Raw genomic sequence first — 19,688 nt, 5'->3', positions numbered from 1 at the left:
AAAGGAACAGGAAATTAAATATGCATTTGCTGTAATAAGCAAAACATGAATGTAATTAAAATACTAAAATTAGATCGTTCTATTAAATCAGCATTAAAAAAAATCATGAAAAATATGTGGTGGTTGTGGGTTTTTGCTTTGTCTTATAATTTAAGAAATGAAAAAAAGCCCATAAGTCTGTGTACCTGTCTATCTCAATTACAGAACACTCTAGGAGCTTTCTTTGTTGTCTTTTTGTTGTTGCTTTATTTTGGGGGGTTATTTTTGCTTGTTTGTTTAAATGCTGGGGGGGTGAGGAGCACAGAGGATGAGTTCTCCAGGAAGAACATGCTAACATACATACTCATTATCACAGAAAGTCGTACTGCTACGTAAGAGCTGGAATCATCATTAATCAAGTTCACAAACATGCCTTTCTTGCCCTTGGCTACAAGTTTCCCCATAACATCAGGGTTTGCATCAGCCCCCATCACAGAGTCTGCACTTCAAGCAGACACAATGGCACTAATATCCTCAATGTGAAAGCTCAAGGAACTCTAAACAAATGCACATCTACATTTTTCTAGCAAGTTACATATTCTGTTTCTTAACATGAAGTAATAGTATCTCAAAACACAGATGCTTCTCCAACTACTGACACAAAGATGGCACAGCAACGTCTTGCTAAGCGTCTCCAAGTAACTCCCTATGGTCACGAAGGTAAATATAGCAGAAAGCTGATTTTGATGATAACACAAAGCAAAAAACGCAGCTAATAGCTAAGCAGAAAAACTTCCAGTTCAAAGCACATCATTAATGACTACTGTCAAAGGCTCTCCAAAATATTTTTCACATAGCTAAGGACATTTTGATGTTAGCTGGAAGTTAAGACAGATCGATTTGTTTATTCCATAAGCCAGCCGTGTAATCCACAACAAAAACTGATGTAGTAAGTAACTCATTACAGAATAACTCACAGCCACCTTAAAGACTTCTACATTTAGTTATTAATTACATTATTAATGAGCTGAGCTTCACCCTTGTAAATAGGGTTGCAACAAAAAAAAATTTTTTATACACTAATAAAATCATAGAAGCAAAGCTGATTCTTTCAGAATGCAAGTGGAACTTTAGATATGTATATGCACACAAAACATGCATATTTCTCCAGGTAGAACAATTATAAGTAATATTTAGAAAGAAAATACCTGGTTTGTGGTTCAGAACTTAGATGAGACTACCAAAGGTGTCACCTTACATTTTAGCATCCTTGCATTATTCAGGATGCAAATCTCAATTAACTTATGCTTCACAAGGAAACATATATGTGCTATAAAGAATATAGAATTTATTTGGAAAACAGATAACAGCCAGATTTTACACTATTTCAAAGCAACAGCTTTCAGCGAATTGCTCAGCCCCATTCTGAAACCTTTAGAGACCATCTTGTTAAGCCAGATTTTTCCAAGCTGAAAACTGAAATGCATTATAAAATTTTTGTTTGACAAAATTTGATGTATCTGTATGGCTTTTATATTACCTTATTGCTCAGTGAACAAATAAACAGGAATTTATTGTTGAAAGCTAAAAACTGAGAGCCATATTTGCTACCAGTTTTTCCTGATGAGCCAAACTAGCATTGTAACTTAAGCCAAATAAGAGAAAACTGCTTTCTGATGTAAAGTGCTAAATTTGTCTGCTTGTAGTCTCTGTAGCAACCCAATATTCCAAAGAGACAATCATGTGATCAATGCTCTCAGCTCCTGCTGTTTATCCTGCACTGTCCTACTTACAGCAGCTCTCAATTCCAGCTGTCTACAGTAAAAGGAAAAACATCACCTGCTCTCCTGCCGGTACACGATGCCAGAACAGCCTCATTAGAGCTGTTGTAAAAAAAAAAAAAAAATGTTGACTTTGTTTGATTTGAAGATTAACATAGGTTGGAGATTTGCACAGCAAAAAGAGTTGAGCAGACTTAAAAGATGGCAGAAAATACTCCAGTAGTAGCAAAGAAGAGCCACTTCATTTCAGGTATTAAGGTTTCAAGTTAAACATACGGAAATAAAGCTAAAACCCACGACTGCAGGTTATTGTATTTATACAGTTATAACATAACTGTAATTACGTTAATTCTCAAGTATGAGCAAGATCTGAATTTTAGCACTCAAATCTCCTCATCCTGCTCCTGAAAAGAATTATTATTAATAGTCATTTGGAGCATCCTCCTCCTGGAAGCAAGAAGAACTATTTCACTGCTACTGAAAGCAGTCCCCACAGAAAACAGGAAAGACACCAAAGAGGGGAACATGGCAGGAAGCTGAGCTGAAGCATTGCTTTCCCTTTGTCCTGAGGGCAGCAAAGGCCAAACAGACAATGGCCAATCGCTTTGAGTAACTGCTGTTACATTATCAGCATTCCCGAAGAAGGCAGCAATTGCTACGTCCCAATTAAAAAACTGCTCCCCTGCACAAGCCATGGGCATTTGGGACTGCACAACTGCCAACACGCTCATGAAAGATGTCCACTGTGGCTGGTTTTTACCTTTTCCTCTTGGTAAGATAAGGCAGAGGAAAAAAAGCACGTGTGTGTGTGAATACATACACATATACATACACAAAATATAGACACACAAACACACACGAGGAATATTTCTCAGCAGTCGTTTCCCTTGAAGTTCTGTACTTGCATTATATAATCCCTTACCCAGGTTAAGGTCGAACAGCACAACTTGTGAAACTTGTGCAGCAAGTTTTATTTTGTAAGCTATGATAAGCTTATCGCTTATGTTTTTCCAAGTGGTGGGAGTGTTGTGTTTGTGGGTTTTTCTTCCCCCCCCCCATGAACAGATCAACTCGTTTACTATTTAAAAAGAATCCCACCAAATCAGTATTGCTCAATTATTTGCTTACTGGTGTTTCAATTATGTTAAAATTTAGCAAGTTTTACTTATTACCTAAAAAAGTTCAGCAGATGAGCTCCACGTAGGCCCTTCATACTTTTCAGTAGGAGTGTCAGATTTAATCTTCATTAAGGAATTTTGCCTAGAATAGCATTTACTCTGACAGGTTTCCTAATAATATTTATGCTAGGTATATGCCGCTATTTTATCACCCAGCTGGCAGGAGGAAAAGCCTCGTCCAAAGGCTGGTATTTCAGCAGCCCAACCAGAAGAGGCAGAGCTGGGTGCAGCAGATCACAGACCTGTCTCATATTCTTAAAGTGTGGAGTTTTATTTAATACATACACGGCTATTTCTGAACGTGACAGTAACAACACAACAGGTTGGAAAGGAGAAAAGAAAAAGATGTGTTTATTTGGCAAACTTTGTAATTTAATATGTGGTCACCTTAAAGGTAGATTACAAAAGCTCAGTAAGTTGTTGAGAAAGGATGTGACAAACACTGCAGCGATTTTTTCCCCATTTGGTTACAACTAGGGCTATTAACAAAACCTTTACTTCAGTCTTTTATTCCACTGTTATCCCTGTAGCTCCCATCATCCCTTCTTGAACATTTTGGAAATTGCTTCCTTACATATTAAGGGCAGCAACAAAGAAAAAAAGAAAGAAAAACCAAAAAACATTCACCAAACACACAGCCACTTTATGGAGTCGGCCACTCCATTCCCCTGTCTCTATAAACAGCAGTGGAACACCAACATGCTCAAAAACCTCCAACAGTTTCCTCAGGCATGGCAATCGTGACTTGCACTGCCAGATCCAATTTCACCAAATACATGACTGTCTCACTTTTCCCAGTGCTGGTTTTAGACTGGGGGGAAGCAGGGGGAGGGAGGGAAGAGCAGCTCATGGTGATTGCCTTGCAGCCCCGTCAACGTGCAGCCTGTGACCCCGTAATGCAAACATTTGACTTTTTTGCTTTATCAGAAACTTTTTCTTTTTGTTTTTTTTCCCCCATCTCACCACAACCTCCAAGTCAAAGCCTGGGACACTGGATAACAAAACCTCAACATTCAGGTGGGAACAATCACATGTGGAAAAAAAAAAAGAGCTCTATCTGTACTTGTTTCAAAGAGAAAGAAAGTGAAGAAGTGAGACTAGGGTTCTACACAGCCAGCTCTAGCTCCAGCACACTGAGGTTAGCCAGTTAGCTTCGCAGCCAAGAGCATCAACTATTCAGTCTCTAAGCAAAGTCTTTTAAGATTGTCTACAAGAACAACGATTCTTATCTAAACTGTAGTTATAATACACAGAAATCCAATCTACATAGTAACTAGCCACGTCCCAAAGTACAGGGTAGCATAAACTCTGATCTGAAGCAGGCTGGTAGCTGATTTCATACCCGGGATAATAGGCATCTCTAAATTATATAGGCACACTGATTCTATACTCAGGGTTTCTGAAAGTCAATGCAAAGCACAGTCCCACAGAACACAAAGCACAGAGGATGAAAGCAGCCACTAAAGATAACAGCAACAAGGGCTGAAATGAAGCAAAGCAATGTTCATTCACTGACTCCAAAGAGCAGGGAAAATCCTCCCTCACCTCATCCTTTCTCCTGTATCTGTCCCACTATTTCATATTTTCTAGGACCGAAGGAGGAATAAAGATATTCCAACATCATTACCAGGTAACTTTTTTCATTCTTAATAACGACATAGGCATTTAATGCACACAAGCAATATAGAGAAGCAATCACAACCCTCCTGAATAGAAATGCTTTATTCTCCATGACACGTGCAGTACATGCCACGTTCATCTACGACCACCTCCACACAGGAGGAACACTGTTGTGTCAGAGGGAAATAAATGCATATAGGAAGAAACAGTCTTCTGAAAAAGGACTCCTTTCCACATCAAGAAGCAAGTATGACACACTTATAAATTCATAACACTGATTTCAAAAATTGCTATTCTTATTACTAGAAAGATGGAGAAAATGCAAAGAAGAAAAATACAGCTTCAAAAAGAGTGTTATGTTTTTTAAGATAAGGGCATCTGTTGGATCAACAGAGGCCTCAGCAGATACCTCTGAACAACCTAACAAAATTAATGGCATTCCTAATAGGGATGAGCAAAATATGCACATCTGTTAATTACTCCCCTCACTTTAGTGGTTTATTTCATACAAACCATTACTTGGAATATCAAGTGGTTGAGGTATCTGGTAGAAAACATAGATTTCTGCAACAAAACTGTTTTACGCAGATCTTCTTATCTTTCCCCTCTATTTTTCCAGCAGTTCTGAACCACTTATGGTAAAGTGGTGTTGTGGGTAAGCTCACAATTCCTTCAGTTATTCTCATCAAGCATGCTGACCTTCTGAGCTTCTTAAAAAAAGAATCAGTTTCCAAATTAAACAAATGCTGCTATTTTATTTTAAAAGCTTTCATCAGCTTTTCCAGCTGCTGCAGAGAGCTTTATAGAATTACTCCAAGAGATGCCATGACATAATGAATGCTGGTTTCAAACAGCAATTTGGAAAACTAGTTCCTCAACTGAGGAAAGCCCAGAGTGTGCCAAGACAGTATCAGTCTAAATAGGTAAAAGTAAACTCTTTATTATTGATTTATGGCACCAGAGAGAAGAAATGGGTGGACAAGGACATCCCAGAAAGGAAATATCTTTCCCTTACTAGGGGGGGGACAAAGGGATGCCTGGAACTAAAAGGACAAGTTTACCCATAAATTAAAAGCAGCAGTCCACAATTGCTAGAAACACACACAAACATGTGCTTCTGCTGCAAAACAGTTCTAGATTTCTTTGAGGTTTAAATTTACTGCAGAAGATGCCAATAAAGGCCAACCTCCCATCCAAAAAGTAGAGCCACCAGTCTCCAAACATTCTACATGCAAGATTTAACACATGCATTAAAAAAACCCAAACAAATACAGATAAAAACAAATAAGAAAACCCACCACCATTCTCTAAGCTTTAAATTACTTTGGATTTTAAAAGCTGATTTGAGTACAGAGATTACACTTGTTCCAGATAACCTAGTTTTTATTCATTTCATTACTTATTGCTAGGCAACATAGACCGTGTCAAACCATGTTAGAACCACGAGGAGAAGTTCTTCCAATCTAGATCAGATATTTGCTCCTTACCCTCCTCCCCCCAGTGTGGAGGCCACATGTATTACTCTACCAGTATGCCCCCAGATGCAACTTTCTTTCTGGACAGCAGCTAACAAACTGTCTTCCCAAAGTCCTCTGCATTTGATGCTTGTAAATGGCTCTCCAGATTCCACTTCCTCAAAGAACAAGTGCTATTTACAGTTAGAATTAGTCCTGGCCACTATACTGGTAGCTTCACAGCTGCTGTCCTTTTCTTCATTCCTAAAAGGCTCTAGCTTCTTTTACAACCCTTCTTATCCATGGTGTCCAATACAGAAGAGACAGGTTATTGTCTTCAGTATTACTGCATTTCTTCATAAGAAAGTTTTGAAGAACTCCCAAAAGGCAGAAAAACAAGAAAGATCAGAGATTCAGGATCCCAAGCAACCCGTAAATTGAGTGCTCTTAATTAAACGTTTCTTCTAGCGTAAAGCTTAAACAAACTCTACAGCTTCTTTAATAAAGCAAAATAAAGCATCCTACCTTTTGTTTATAGGTTTTTCATCTTTCTCATAAGGCTTCACAAACCATTTCCCAATGCGCACAAAGTTCCTGTTCATTAAACACCTCTCCAACAGGTTGTGAACAGCTTTGAAAAGCAGAGTGCGACATTCATAAGAAAGTCCATTCTCCCAAACACCATCTTCTTCTTCTACAAGGCAAAGAAAAAAAAATAAATTAACATCCTATTACTTCACATAGTAGATATTTCATGAAATTGTTTCCTTTCCCACAAGCTCTTAAGACAGTCACAGCATAACATACAACCAACGAAAGCCTATAACATGAGCAAGTAATTTGAATGTTACAAGAGTATATCTGCTAAAAGTAATCAGTTATGAAGTCTCTCCCCCACACTCCTTCCTTAAAAAAGGAAAATTTATAAACAGAAAGAAACAACCAGCACCAGTATGTTACATATTTCAGCCTGCAAAACCATTTATCTGTTTGCAGCATGGCTCATATTTTGAACTAGTTATCCTGAAATGCTAAATGACAGTTATGCTTGATAAAAAAATAAATTGCCCACAGCCACATTTTTAAAATACCCGTGTGTGTTTAGCTACTGTTCATTGAGGAGCTGGGCAAAAGTATTAATGATTAACTGACCCTTAATGTTCATCCATTCGCTAATGAGGAAGGGAGGTGTGGGGGGGTAAAACACCACCTAGATACAGAGAGCAGTGGTAGGAACAACCTGAACCCTCTCCTCACAAGATTCACACAACTGGCATTTTCTTTAAAATTTTAAAATAAACAAATGATAGAAAAATCAGGCTAGTGCCACTTTCAAATCTATATACAGAAAAGCAAACAGAAAAACAAAGCCCAGCTCATACTGATAAGATTCTCAAGTGAAACACCAATATCTGAACTGTGGGGTACATAAAACAACAGGCATGGAATCCAACTTAGTGAACCAAGCTGATTTTTCAAATCAGAAAGCAAGATTCATTACAGGAAGCTGTAAACTCTTCAACCACTCAGGCCCTAGGAGTGGTAGTCCCAAAGAATTACAGTGGCAGCTACACCACACAAGTGAGAGACATTTCATGGTTCCTGTAACATCTCTCAATAGTTCATCTTCTGTACCACTGCTCTGATGAGGACAATACAGAAAAACTCAGGATCTTTTCCTTCCATTATGGCAGTCAAGTCCTACCTTCACACCTACAACCCTCAGACATCGTGTTTGACAGATATCCACAAAGATCTGCTACTGGTCACCTTGGACTAGCTTAGCCCAGTTATTCTTACAGCTCCATTGCTTTGGCACTCCAGATAACAGCACAGACTTAAATGACTACCTGACATGGATAAAGAGACATTTTTACTTCCATCTCAGGGTAGTTGTGGAACAACATAGGTTGAATGGGACCTGTGGAAGTTCCTTGCTCCTACCCACACCCAGAGTTCAAAGCTAGACCAGGCTGCCCATATCCCTTATCATCATCCCTCGCACCTCCAAGACGTGAGTTTGGGCTCAGACTTCAGTTCCACACATGAGGTTGTACAGAAGCAATCTGTCTGCTCACCTCTCTTTCAGAGAGAATTTGGGTTCAAATAGCTTTCCTCTGGACTGTTTTGTGGTCAGAAAACCTCAGCAATGCAGCCAAGTCCTTGCATTGTAAATCTCCCTTTGAAATAAGCCCCTTCACCTTTATCTGGAAGCCACTTAGAAGCTTAAAAGGTTGCAATGGTATTAAGTCTCAATAACCTTAAATTAGAGAGCATATAGAAAACCAAACACCTAAGGGTTTTATCTAGAAGGAAACCCTACAGCTTATTACAACAAGCAATGTTTAAGACGAGGGTGAAGAGAATGGAATTTCAAGGCATTATTGCAACTAGAAAATGGGGGGACACATCTGCGTCCTGTTTAATTCCACGCAAATTAGTGCACATTTCCACTTCACATCACTGCTGTGAGTTACAGAAGATTACTCACTGTCCCAGAATCCTTCTCTGAGGGATAGAAGAAGAGTAAACAGACCTGCCCCATAATTTGTGAGGAAAAAGATGCACATCACTACAGATGAATCATTACATGAAATACTTTCCTGGTAAAGACAAGGAAAAGCAACAAACTGCATTTCCTCAGTGAGAGACCCCACTGTGAGTTTCTCCCTTTCCACCACCTTAACTCCAGTGTTGAAATTCAGCATGAACTTGTTTTGCAAACCATAAAGCTACAAGATAATATAGTAACTCACTGAGGAAACATCATTCAAGCAGCTTGCAATAAGAAACAACAAAGGTCCAAAGTCAAAGGGCATAAAACAGCGGTGCCAAGAGGACGCATTTTTCCCTGGCTCAGAGATTTGGAGACACACACAAACAAGCAACCCTATCCTACAGGCAGCTTTGCTGCTCAGCACACACTGCTCAACCAGTGGCAAACAAGCAGCTCAATAGAGCAAACATTAACTAAAAAGCTTAATGATATTGGACTTTAACTGCACAATAAACTCCACACCATTTCAAAGGTTAAATACTTGGTTCCTATATGGGTTTTGTGATTTCTAAAAAATCATTCTAAGAACACCCCCTGCATCAATTACCCATTACAGGAGGGTAACAGAGAATTATTTCCAGCCTTTATGTCCAGTTTTGTTTTGACATATTAGTGTGTATCAATGAGCAGAAAGATGCCGAAGTTGCACATACACTGAGTATAACTCAGCTTTTATTTTGATGGTCATACTACAGACACAAAGGAGAAGTTTCAGTTTTCAGAGGATATTACAAAGCACCGAGTATTCCACTTAACATTAATAGTTGTGCTGACAACCAAGTTATTAACAAAAGTTTGCATGCAAGAACTTGCCAGAAGATTGTTTCAGCAGCAAACTAAGCTAGGAGAGTTCTTAGGAATTACAAAAGAGGAGCATATTATGTGGGTAAGTGTAAAGCTTAGGTGGAAATCACAATTAGAGCTCTAGAAATTGAAAAGTCAGCCTGCTATAATCATGCCTGCTGATCAGAAAGAGCACCTGGGATCAACAACATCACACTTGCTATGGAAAGGGAGCGTTAAATAAGATGGTGGTTAAAGATACTCTCACTCAGAGCATTATCCAAATTTGTGCAGAAAACCAGCAGTAGGTGTCCTGCATCGTTGTGAAGTCTATTTGGTCATCACCCCCACCTCTCTTATGTGGTAGTGGATGGAAGGAGAGAAATACGCAGGAGGTCTGAGCCCATGTCGTATTTTTCTTCTTTATTTAAACGGTTGTTTCTCGACATCTGAAAAATCCTCTTACTTAATAGGAATCATAAAAAGTAAACCATAAAAAAACCCTTTTGTGAGAGGGAAAGGAAGAGATGGTTTCATCTTCTAATCTTTCTTAAGCTGAATAACGGTAAATGTTCAACCTGATAGTAGCAATAAACCAAAATAAGTCGCTGATTCATTTTTAGAGGTGTTGAGCCACAGCTTTGCTTCAGACAAGCAATATCCACACAAGTGCCCTGGTAATCCAGAGGTTACAAACCTTTTGTTGTTGATTACAAATATTTTTGGTTATTCCTCTCGCTCTCCGATTCAGTCAACTGCTCTGCAGCAAAATTGCCAACTCCTTAGACAAGTATTTACATAAACTGTCCTCTTGTAATGAATTTTCTTCCTCTCTCTTCACATCACAAACGAAGCAGAAAGTTTGCTTTACCTGAACCTAAAGTCAAGCCAGCACTTTGGACTACAGCTTCCCTCTCCCCGTTACTCTAACTACACAGGGAAAAAAATCCATTCCTTCCTATCGTGATTTAGGAGCATTTATAAAGCACTGCTTACTTTCATGGGCTTCCTTTCTGTCACCATTTGACAGCGAGCCAATTATAGAAATAGACAGATGCAAAACTGATTTATACGATCAAATCCCACTTCCTATGTAAGTGTCAGACTACAATTGTTGCTGTATATTGTAATTACATGATAGTAACACAGGGTGATATTTCCTTTTAAAAGAATGAAAGAATTTAAAAATCCAAATACTTTAAGAAGACGAAATAAAATTGTTTAAAGTAAGAATTATCCAGCTAACCTACTGAAAAACAGATTTAAGGGCCTATATCCCTTACAAAACTAAGTGAGAAGCACCGATTTGTGTTTAGAGGTGCTGACGAGAACTCAAAAACACCAGCTTCCACATACATTTTCTTACTTGGATTCTGTAGGGTTGTATCTGATCTACATTCACAGAAAACACTCCAGTTATCCAAACTTGTTGCAAAATTTCATCAACTGAGAGACAAGCCAAAACATGAGCTACTGTCCCAAATACCATCCTCAAAATACTCAGCACCACTACAAGTCAGCATGAGCCCTTCACCAGCACCACATGAACGTATTTTATGCCTTTTCTACTCAGCAGAAGTGGTTTGTTTTCTAAGCATTAAAAGCCTGAAGGTATGACCTTTCTGTAAGTACATAACTACGCTTGCCTACAAGTTGCCTTCAGAATCTGCTAGCTCTAAATTCCCTTGCACAGAAACCTATGGCATGGCCATAAGCAAGTAAAAGCTGAACACCTTTTTCACTGCGTGCTTCATTAATATCCTCCTCCACGCCATCTTTGAGTAATTCCATAAGCAGATAAATTGTTAAATCTCATCCTCAGCGATCGTAGGCTCCCTGCTCTTGTCTATGCAGGTATATTATGCTTGTGATGCTGTACCTGCCGTCAACTGCAGAATTTTTAAAGAATGCATCCTATTCATAGTAGCTGTAGTAGTAAAATGGGTTTAGGAAGCAAATGGTATCTAAAAAACAAAACCAAACCAGCAAACCACCAGCTGAGCTGTTTTCCAAGCTCACTTTGCTGAATACTTGCAAGCAGCAGGCTTTTCTGCAGAGCTCACAGTATGGGAACTGGCTCGGACTCCGGTTTCCATTGTATTAGAAGTAATGAGACACCCGATGCTGACATCAGCACAAACCAAGCTGCTCTCAGATCTGTTTGGAGACAAGGATATGACCTATAACGCACATACACCGAGAACCAGACAACACACAGAAAGAAGCCCTCGCTGCTATCGCTGTTGCAGTTTTTCCCACTCAGGATCAGCAACAAGCCATTGTCATACAGACCTCACTCCTCCTTCCTTAAAGCTCTCCGAGAGGCTCAGCACGGAGCTAAGACCAGCATTATGCTCATACATTTATCCTTCACAGAAGTGGGAGGAAGACTGCTCGGCAAACAAAAAACGGATTAACTCGATATATGACAGATAGGAGCAAAACACTCTAAAGTAAATTAATGAGATTTAACAGACACCAGAAGGAAAAAGCTGCATCTTATAGCTCACCATTTCAAAGATGCAACTTGAAGGTCAATGGCACATTGAAGCTTTCCCCTACCCAAGCATTAATCAAAACGTAACCATTTCCTTGGGACTATGTCTTGTGCATAATTCATGCCCAACTGTTCTCAGGTTAGAAACTGCTACCAATTCTACCAGTTTAAAAACATATAGGCAAGCACTTCAACAGAATTTAAAGAGAAAAGAATCTATCTAATAAAAAATAACCGTTGATTAGACACCAGCGAAGGATCACTGCCTTCTGAAGTTCTCCAACATGCCCTATGTTAAGGTTTGGGTGCAGAAGTTACTTTAATCAAGCCTCACCGTCACAACAGAAACACAACCTTTGAGGTTGTTGGAGGATAAAAGAACATTTCGCTAACTTCTGTCTGCCTCTGGCTATGTTGAGGGAGAAACAGACCGACAGGTTTTTTGGTAATACATACAATAAGTAGCTTCTTAGGGAAGGAAAAGAGAAATGATTGAGTCGAGTCAATATTACTGATCAATTACTAACTCTGAACAAGTCTCCTTTTGACATGCCTCCAGGCAACAACAATCCCTGACCATCAACAAGACTGTTACCCAGGGCTCGATACGAGAATTCAGATACAGCCAGTAGCAGTCATTCAGACATACCTCTAGGGCAAAGGCAGAACTTCTAGAACATACTGGCTGAAGAGAGAGAAAGAAACATTTTTTTTTTTAATCTGATATACACAGATGTACACCCACAAAACTGTACATTCCCTTTTGAAGTGATCTTGGGAAGATGCTTCTGCAGGGGATAAAGAGATTCTCGAATGCTGCCATATTTCAGGTACTGAGAGCTGATGACTGAGATGTGTTCCAGACACTGAACATCCATTATTCATTGGAACAACAAATCACAAAGAAATCATCAAAAAACTGCCAAAGTACTGACCGCTCCCTAACGGGTACAGCCAAAGGAAGCCAAAACCAAAGCTGCCTCCCTTCCCTGTCTGTAGGCAGCAAAGGACATGCCAGCAGCAGCAAGCTGCTCCTACTCCACTCCTGCATTTGGTTCTTTAGGACAATTCCTCCCCTACTGAGTAGAAAAATTCTAAATGAGGCAGCACCTCAACCATCAGCAGCAAACAATTTCCAATCAATTTTGAAGGTAACAAGCCTCTGCCAGGAAGTAATTTATCTTTTCCATTGAAAATGGGACAAGCAATCATTGGGAGAACAGAGCAATGTGAATTACTAGGAGAAATTGTCCACCAATGAAAAAATCCATTAGGTCTATGACAAAGGTCAGATAACATTGTTTGGGTTCAGCCGTAATTCTTTCCTATATGAGGTTCACATTAAGATTTTGTGTAATGGGGAAGAGAAAAAGCACAGGTGTGGGCACTCCTCAGACAATTCAGCTACCGAATATCTTTATCAGCTTCTGGTCATGTAAGAACCAAGCAGACTAATATGTTCTAAGAGATTATAACATCCCTCTTTAATTAAGAGGAGACAAAAAAACAGCCTGCTAAAACTACAATGTCAGTACCTCTACACATGGGCATACGTAACAAGTATTTAACAGCAAAACACATAGGATAACCTGTCTGGAAGGGCAGACATCCACAGGTGACCTGAGCAATGGCAAAGACAGCCTTTGGAGACGCTCACCTGCTACTACATCTCCCTTACAGCATAGGAGGGGTTTGGAGCTGACAAACACGCATCGCTCTCGGGGTTTATCTACCTGTGCAGAAGAGTGCAGCCCTAAATACAAACACAAGCTGACCTACAAAATGCTGCTGTTTCAAAAGGTACCTCAACATTAGCGGATAGATTTCAAGGGAATGCAGAAAGGAAGTTGCTCAGACAAGATTTGGATGGCCACCTAGAGCAGAAACAAAGTCTCCAAATGGCTTAACTTGTAACACACGGACACAAATGTAACACGCTGGGATCACTTTAATCTCACAGCCAACTGCATGCAAGTTCTACACAGATACTCTCCCAAACAGTTGGTCTTTGCTCAGGGCAGGCCCAGGCCAAAAATAGCCTTTAGTCTAAGTTACATCTCAGCCATACAAAGGATGTTTCCTGCAGGTCAAGACCGAGGTTACTCATAGGGCAAAAATAAGGAAGCCATCAATGCACTGAAATACCAAGCAACCTACAAAGTCAATAACATTTAAAGATACAAAGTTTTTATTTCCAGAACAGACAGGAATACCAGCAGCATCTCAACTCCGAAATCCACTATTCAAACAAATAAACACTATTTCAGTATGTGGATTCTTTTCCAGATCACATCATGGGTACAAAAACCCACACGTTAAATTGTTTCAAGTCGCCTGCCACAGCAGCTCTTCAAATTTGTATTTGTTCTTCAGCTTATCCACAAACACAGCATTAACAATGTCTGGTTAGCAGGTCACCAAACCCTGGTCTCATTTTACACATCAGTAACTCAAATACTGTACATTATTTCAGAGGAAATTACAGCGATACGACTCTCCCCCCCGCCCTGAATCAGTGTAGTCTCACCAACAGATTTACATATGGTCTAAATGCTGAATTTCATCACATAGCTTTCCAGTTGCTTATCATACTTTTGGAACTGACATCAACAAGTAAACGTTTTCAAAATAAAGTGCCAAGTCTCAAATAGAACAGTGTTGAGAAATATAGATATTGTTAGTCTTTCAAAAGCAGCAAGTCTAAGTTTGAAAGCATGTACAGGTTCAGAGCACTGGTAAAGGGTGAGAAGAACACAAGGTTTAAGGATTCTCACACGAAGCCATAAAGCAAACTGTCTTCTTTTGAGGACTCCCCACCAGCAATTTGACTTCCAACCCAAACAACTACGTACGGTTCAGAATTGCCCAGATCTCTACGATTCTTATTACATAATAAAATGGGATTTCGGTTTGAATTTTGAATTCCAATTACCCAACAAAAGGGACCTGATCAAAACATGTTTAAGGCATCACTTCTGCTTCTGAATCACAGGCACAGCCTTGGGCATGAGAAGCCCCAAGAAGTTGCCAAAATTCATAGGCTTACTTGCTTTGATGGTTTTGTGCATCCCTCCCCCCCCACCAAAAAAGAAGAAAGTTTAGGGAAAAACAACTTGTTTCTTTATTATCTGGCAGACCAAGACCACCTAAGCTGTTTGATCAGTGCACTGCCATCGTAATTTGGCTTCTGACAGTTCTTCCCATTATCATAAAATCAAAGTTGTAGATTATGGGAATACATTTATCTTATCTCCAGACAACAGTTTATCTCACACAGACTTCTGTAAGGGCTGGCAGGAGAACACCACGAGTAACAGCACCCTTGCACTGACCAAACGAAGGTATTCATTTCTTCCTACCTGAGAGATCGTGATGGATAAGGTCAGCAAAGTTGGGGTCATCACCCCACCAAAATATCCACAGCTCCCTGCGTCCAGGTCTCTGGTCTCGGCGCCAAACACTGAGCACATCCGCCTTCAGACAGCGACTGAAGCTGCTCAAAATAGGGTCCTCTTCCGTGACCGGAAAGAGAATGGGGGCAGATGTTGGACCCTGCCATACGTATCGCTTCCATTTAATCCCAGTTAGATCAGCCTAAGGGAAAGAAAAAAGAAACCAACTATCAGACATCGGGGTACATTACCAACAGAAACAGCCAGCTGTAACAGAAACCACGCTTCTAAGTTCTGTGCACCTGAGGAGATAAATTGGAAATAACCAGGCACCCTGTTTCTAAATCTCTTAATAGCTGCAGCAAAGCAAGAGCTGTGCATTTTCACTGCAGCTGTAAAGCGACAGAGGAAAAAAAACTTCTGATCTGATTTAAAACAAAAATGAAAAACGAGTGACAATTATCTAATTATTCGCAGGCTCCAAATGTCCAATCTTTTAAGCGCTCGCCTTAGCAAATTACTACTCACTTCATGCTCACTTATGCTTACGCTGCTTTTTGAAATCCAAGATTACTCTGAGGATACAGGAAATAGGGAAAAAAAATCGAACTCAGCCATACGTTCTGCCACTCCTCTGCTATTTCAGAAAAATTCACAGCTTCCCTATTGTAAAATTCCCTATCGCGTGCAGGAAGCTTCTCAAGCACACTTATTTTACTCTGAGCCATCACGCTTTTCATTTCCCACACCACATTTTAAGAATTTAAATCCTGTTTCTCTCATTAAATTACACATCATTGGTTATGATCCACTAAATCCCCTTCTGGGCAAAGCTTCATCCGACTTTATAGAGCGAAGAGCTACCACTGTACCTATTGGGAAAGCGACAATTCCTGGATTATCCCCAACCCAGCACCTCACTAAGTTCTAACACTGAGCTTCTCCCCCTCGAGCACTGCAGCCTTAAGGCCCTTTGGGGCCGCATCGCCCCTCGGCTCCCAACAAGAATGCAGCACGGAGGTGAGGTGCTGCTTGCCAACAAGTCACTGATTTCCCTCCTAGCAGACAACGCACCTAAGATCACCGCAACATCTAAACCTAACATGGCAGCCTTCTACCTTGAGGAGGAGAAACAGTTTAGATGGAAGCTATGGGGGCTGCAACAGTTGACATTCAGACAGCTAGGATTTACAAAGGCAGCAGCAGGATGGGATGCAGAGCCCAAGAGGGTCCCCCAACAACCCCCATGCTACAGCCTGGCACGGGTGTTTGTTTTTTTTTTTTTTACTTATAATGATCTCCAGAACTAAATAAAAACATATATATATATATCAGGCAGCCATCTGATATCGGCTGATTTGCATTAAGCTGATGAAGGAGGTGAGCGCAGCACCTAAATTGCATCACAGCCCAACGAAATCCAATCTGCGTTGGGCGCTACCAAAATGAAAAAAATCCCAACAATTTCGTACTGAGGTTGGGGGGGGGGGGGGGAGAAGAAGAAAAAAGAGCTCAAAATGGTGCACAACGCACAGAAGGCAGCGGGGCTTTGCAGAGCGCTTGGGGGTCTCGGGGTAAAAGCGACACGGGTTGGGGGGGGGGGGGATTTAAGGCAGGGAGAAGGGTTTGGGCCGAGGTTTGTATGGGATGCGTGCAGCGGGGAGGGTAAGGAGAAAGTTGGCCGAGGGGAAAAGGCACAGCTCCCTCCCGTAAAGAGGAGAAAGAAAGCCCAAAAAGTTGAGGGCAGGGCAGGAGCCGCGAAGCCCGGGCTGAAAGCGGAGGGAGGGGCGAGGCGAGGCGGCGGGGAGCCGATGGGGGGGGTGGGGGGCACGGAGAGCTGGCAGCCGCCCGGCTGGGCCTGCTCCGAGGGCTCCTCCAGCAGAAGCTCTGCTAAAAATGGCTGCTTGCTGCCACTGCCCGGCCTCCTCCCCTCCCCCGGCCGCCTCCCGCTCCCACTCCGCGCACGTCGCGCGTGTGCGCGGCCGCGGGCGCTCACCAGGCAGAAGAGGTTGGAATGGCAATCCTCCAGGCTGGCCCCGTTCGGCACGAAGCAGGAACTCATCCTCACAGCCACAACCCACACGCCATTATCCCACAGCCTCCGACAAGAAAGAAAGAGACAGACAGAGAGAGAGAGAGAGAGAGAGAGAGAGAGAGAGAGAGAGAGAGAGAGAGAGAGAGAGAGAGAGAGAGAGGGAGAGGGAGACAGACACTGCGAGGGGACGGGGGAGGGGGCGAGGCACACGCACAAATAATAATGCGGTTAAATAAGGGCTTTACGTACGCACACACACACGGAATAGTGGCAGGATAAATAACCAGGGAAGGAGTGAGAGAGGAGGGTTAAAAATTATTATTATTATTTTAAAAGAGAAACTCAGAGCGTTTTCTCCTCTGGATATGAAATGGGGAGGGAGGGGGGGGGGGGCAAAAGGGGAGGACAGAGGGAGGCAGTGGGAAATGCAGCGTAGATTGGGATCGATCCCCGCTCCTCTTCTTGGAGGGGAGGCGAAGGGGTGATGCATCCAACAGGAGAAAATGGGGTAACGAATCCGGGGATTAAGGGGAGAACCCGGCCGGCATCTCTCCTTCCTCTGATCGCGGGGAAATAAATAATCCAACGGGGTAATTAATCCTCTTCCTCGGGGAGAAAAGGGCCCGATCCGTGGGCTCGTGGCTCCGGAGTCCGAGGGCAACAGGGTAATATGTGTGTGTGCAGGGGGGAGGGGGGGAAGGGAGGAGGGGGGGGTTCTTCGTCCCCCGCTCCAAAAAAAAAAAAAAAAAAAAAAAAATCCCAATAAATTAAAAATGTAAAATCATCAAAACAAGAGCGAGGAGCCGGCGGCGAAGAGAGCCGGAAGGATTGGAGAAGGCCGAAGCGAGAAGATTGTCCTGGGGGGGGACCCCAAAAACCATCTGCGGGAGCCGGGGGGGGGATTTCCTGGTGAGGAAAAGGTCGTAAAAGTCTCCTGGGGGGAGGAGGGGGGTAAACGGCCCCTTCCCCGAAATCAGCGATCTTCGTGGAGAGGGTGAAAATCCGTCCGTGGGGGGAAGGAGGGGGAGGGGGGAGAGGGGTGGAACTGCGGGCGGCCCTCGGAGTCTCGTCGGGCGCGGACGGAGCGTCCCAGCGGTGCCGTCGGGGGGAATCGCAGAGTCTTCAGGGGGCGGCCAACCCCCCCCCGCCCCCGGCGCCGGGTCACGGCGGGCAGCGAGGGGCCCCTCGGCAACGAAACCCTCACAGCTCCCCCCCCCCCCCCCCCCCCCCGGCTCCTCACCCCCTCCCCTCTCCTTTTCTCCTCCGAGGTGGAGGGGAGGCGAAGAAGGATCGGTCCTTTAAAAAATAATAATTAAAAAAAAAAAAATTTAAAAAAAAAAAAAAGGCGGGGGGGGGGGGGGGAAGAGAGAAGTGTGCGTGTGGGGGGGGTGGTGGACGGGGGGGGGAGGGGGGAGGGAAGAGAATAAAAAAATAAAATGATGATCTTCAGCCGGAGCGGCGGTCTCTTCTGCGGCGGGGGGCGGTGTGTGAGGGGTTGTGGGGGGGGGAGGGGGGGGTGCCCGCAGCCCGCCCGCGGGGCGCGCGCCGCCGCCGCCGCTCTCCTCAGGTGCGGGGGATCCGGGAGCGCTGCGCGGCGGCCCCGCGGGGGCGGAGGGCTGAGGGCCCCCTCCTCTCGCCGAGGTCTCTCCTCAGGAGGGCGGGGAGGCGGCGGCCGAGCCCCGGGCTCTCCTCAGGCGGAAGGGCCGCGGGGAACGGGCTCGGAGCCCACCTCCCCCCCCCCCCACACACACACTACCCCCCTCCTCACACCCCGGCTGAGGGATGCGACGGCTGCTGCTGCTGCTTCGCTGCCCCGAAGCCCCCCGAAGCCGGCGGCTCTCCTCCTCGCTGCCCCTCAGCGGTGCCTCTGTCGGCGGCTGCCCGGCCGCGGCATCCTGTTCAGCTTGCTGCCCCTCAGCGCGTCTCCCCCATGTCGAGTCGCGGCCGGAACGGCGAAGACGGGGCGGGAGGGGGAGAGGGGATTCTTCCGCCGTTTAATTCTGAGCCCCTTTTTCTTTAATGGCGGCCACAGGGACGAAAGTCGGGGCCCCCTGCCTCACGCTGATTGGTCGGCGCGCCGTCACGTGGGCCCGCCCGGCCATGGCCGCCGTCGCTGCCGGGGGAAGCAGGGCGCCGCGGCGCGGCCGCCAGGCGCCTCCCGGGCGCTGCGGAGCGGGCGGCTTCCTCGTTGGGAGGCCGCCATCTAGCGGCCGCGCCGCGCCGTGGCGCAGCGGGTTGGCGCCGCAGGTCTGGGCGCAGCGGCGGCGGGACGCGGGGGTTCGAATCCCGCGGGCCCGCGCTAGGCCCCTCCGCTCAGCGCACCCCAGGAATGACCCTGAGCCAAAGGCCGCGCTGGGGTGATGTCCATCTATCCCTGAGCAATGCGAGCCCTAAATCTCAGCCCTTGGTACT

At 43.8% G+C, this 19,688-nt stretch overlaps 1 protein-coding gene across 2 annotated transcripts in view; it reads right to left on the bottom strand.

Moving 5' to 3' along the window:
• Window positions 1-17,967, bottom strand: part of MED13 (mediator complex subunit 13) — a 49,774-nt gene extending 31,807 nt beyond the window's left edge. For both annotated transcript variants that reach the window (XM_090122597.1, XM_031591517.2), the window contains exons 1-3: window positions 17,238-17,967; window positions 15,209-15,443; window positions 6,538-6,706 (exon numbers count right to left, since the gene is read on the bottom strand). In XM_090122597.1, coding sequence (XP_089978723.1) covers window positions 6,538-6,706; window positions 15,209-15,443; window positions 17,238-17,303 — 470 coding nt within the window. In that variant the 5' untranslated portion in view covers window positions 17,304-17,967. The remainder of the gene's footprint in view (window positions 1-6,537; window positions 6,707-15,208; window positions 15,444-17,237) is intronic.
• Between the last annotated feature and the right edge of the window lie 1,721 nt (window positions 17,968-19,688).

This window comes from Phasianus colchicus, chromosome 21, assembly GCF_987193195.1.
Source record: "Phasianus colchicus chromosome 21, bPhaCol1.hap1.1, whole genome shotgun sequence".
Lineage (NCBI taxonomy): Eukaryota > Metazoa > Chordata > Aves > Galliformes > Phasianidae > Phasianus > Phasianus colchicus.
The sequence above is the reverse complement of the archived record's forward strand: the minus strand, read 5'-3'. Positions and strand labels throughout refer to the sequence as shown.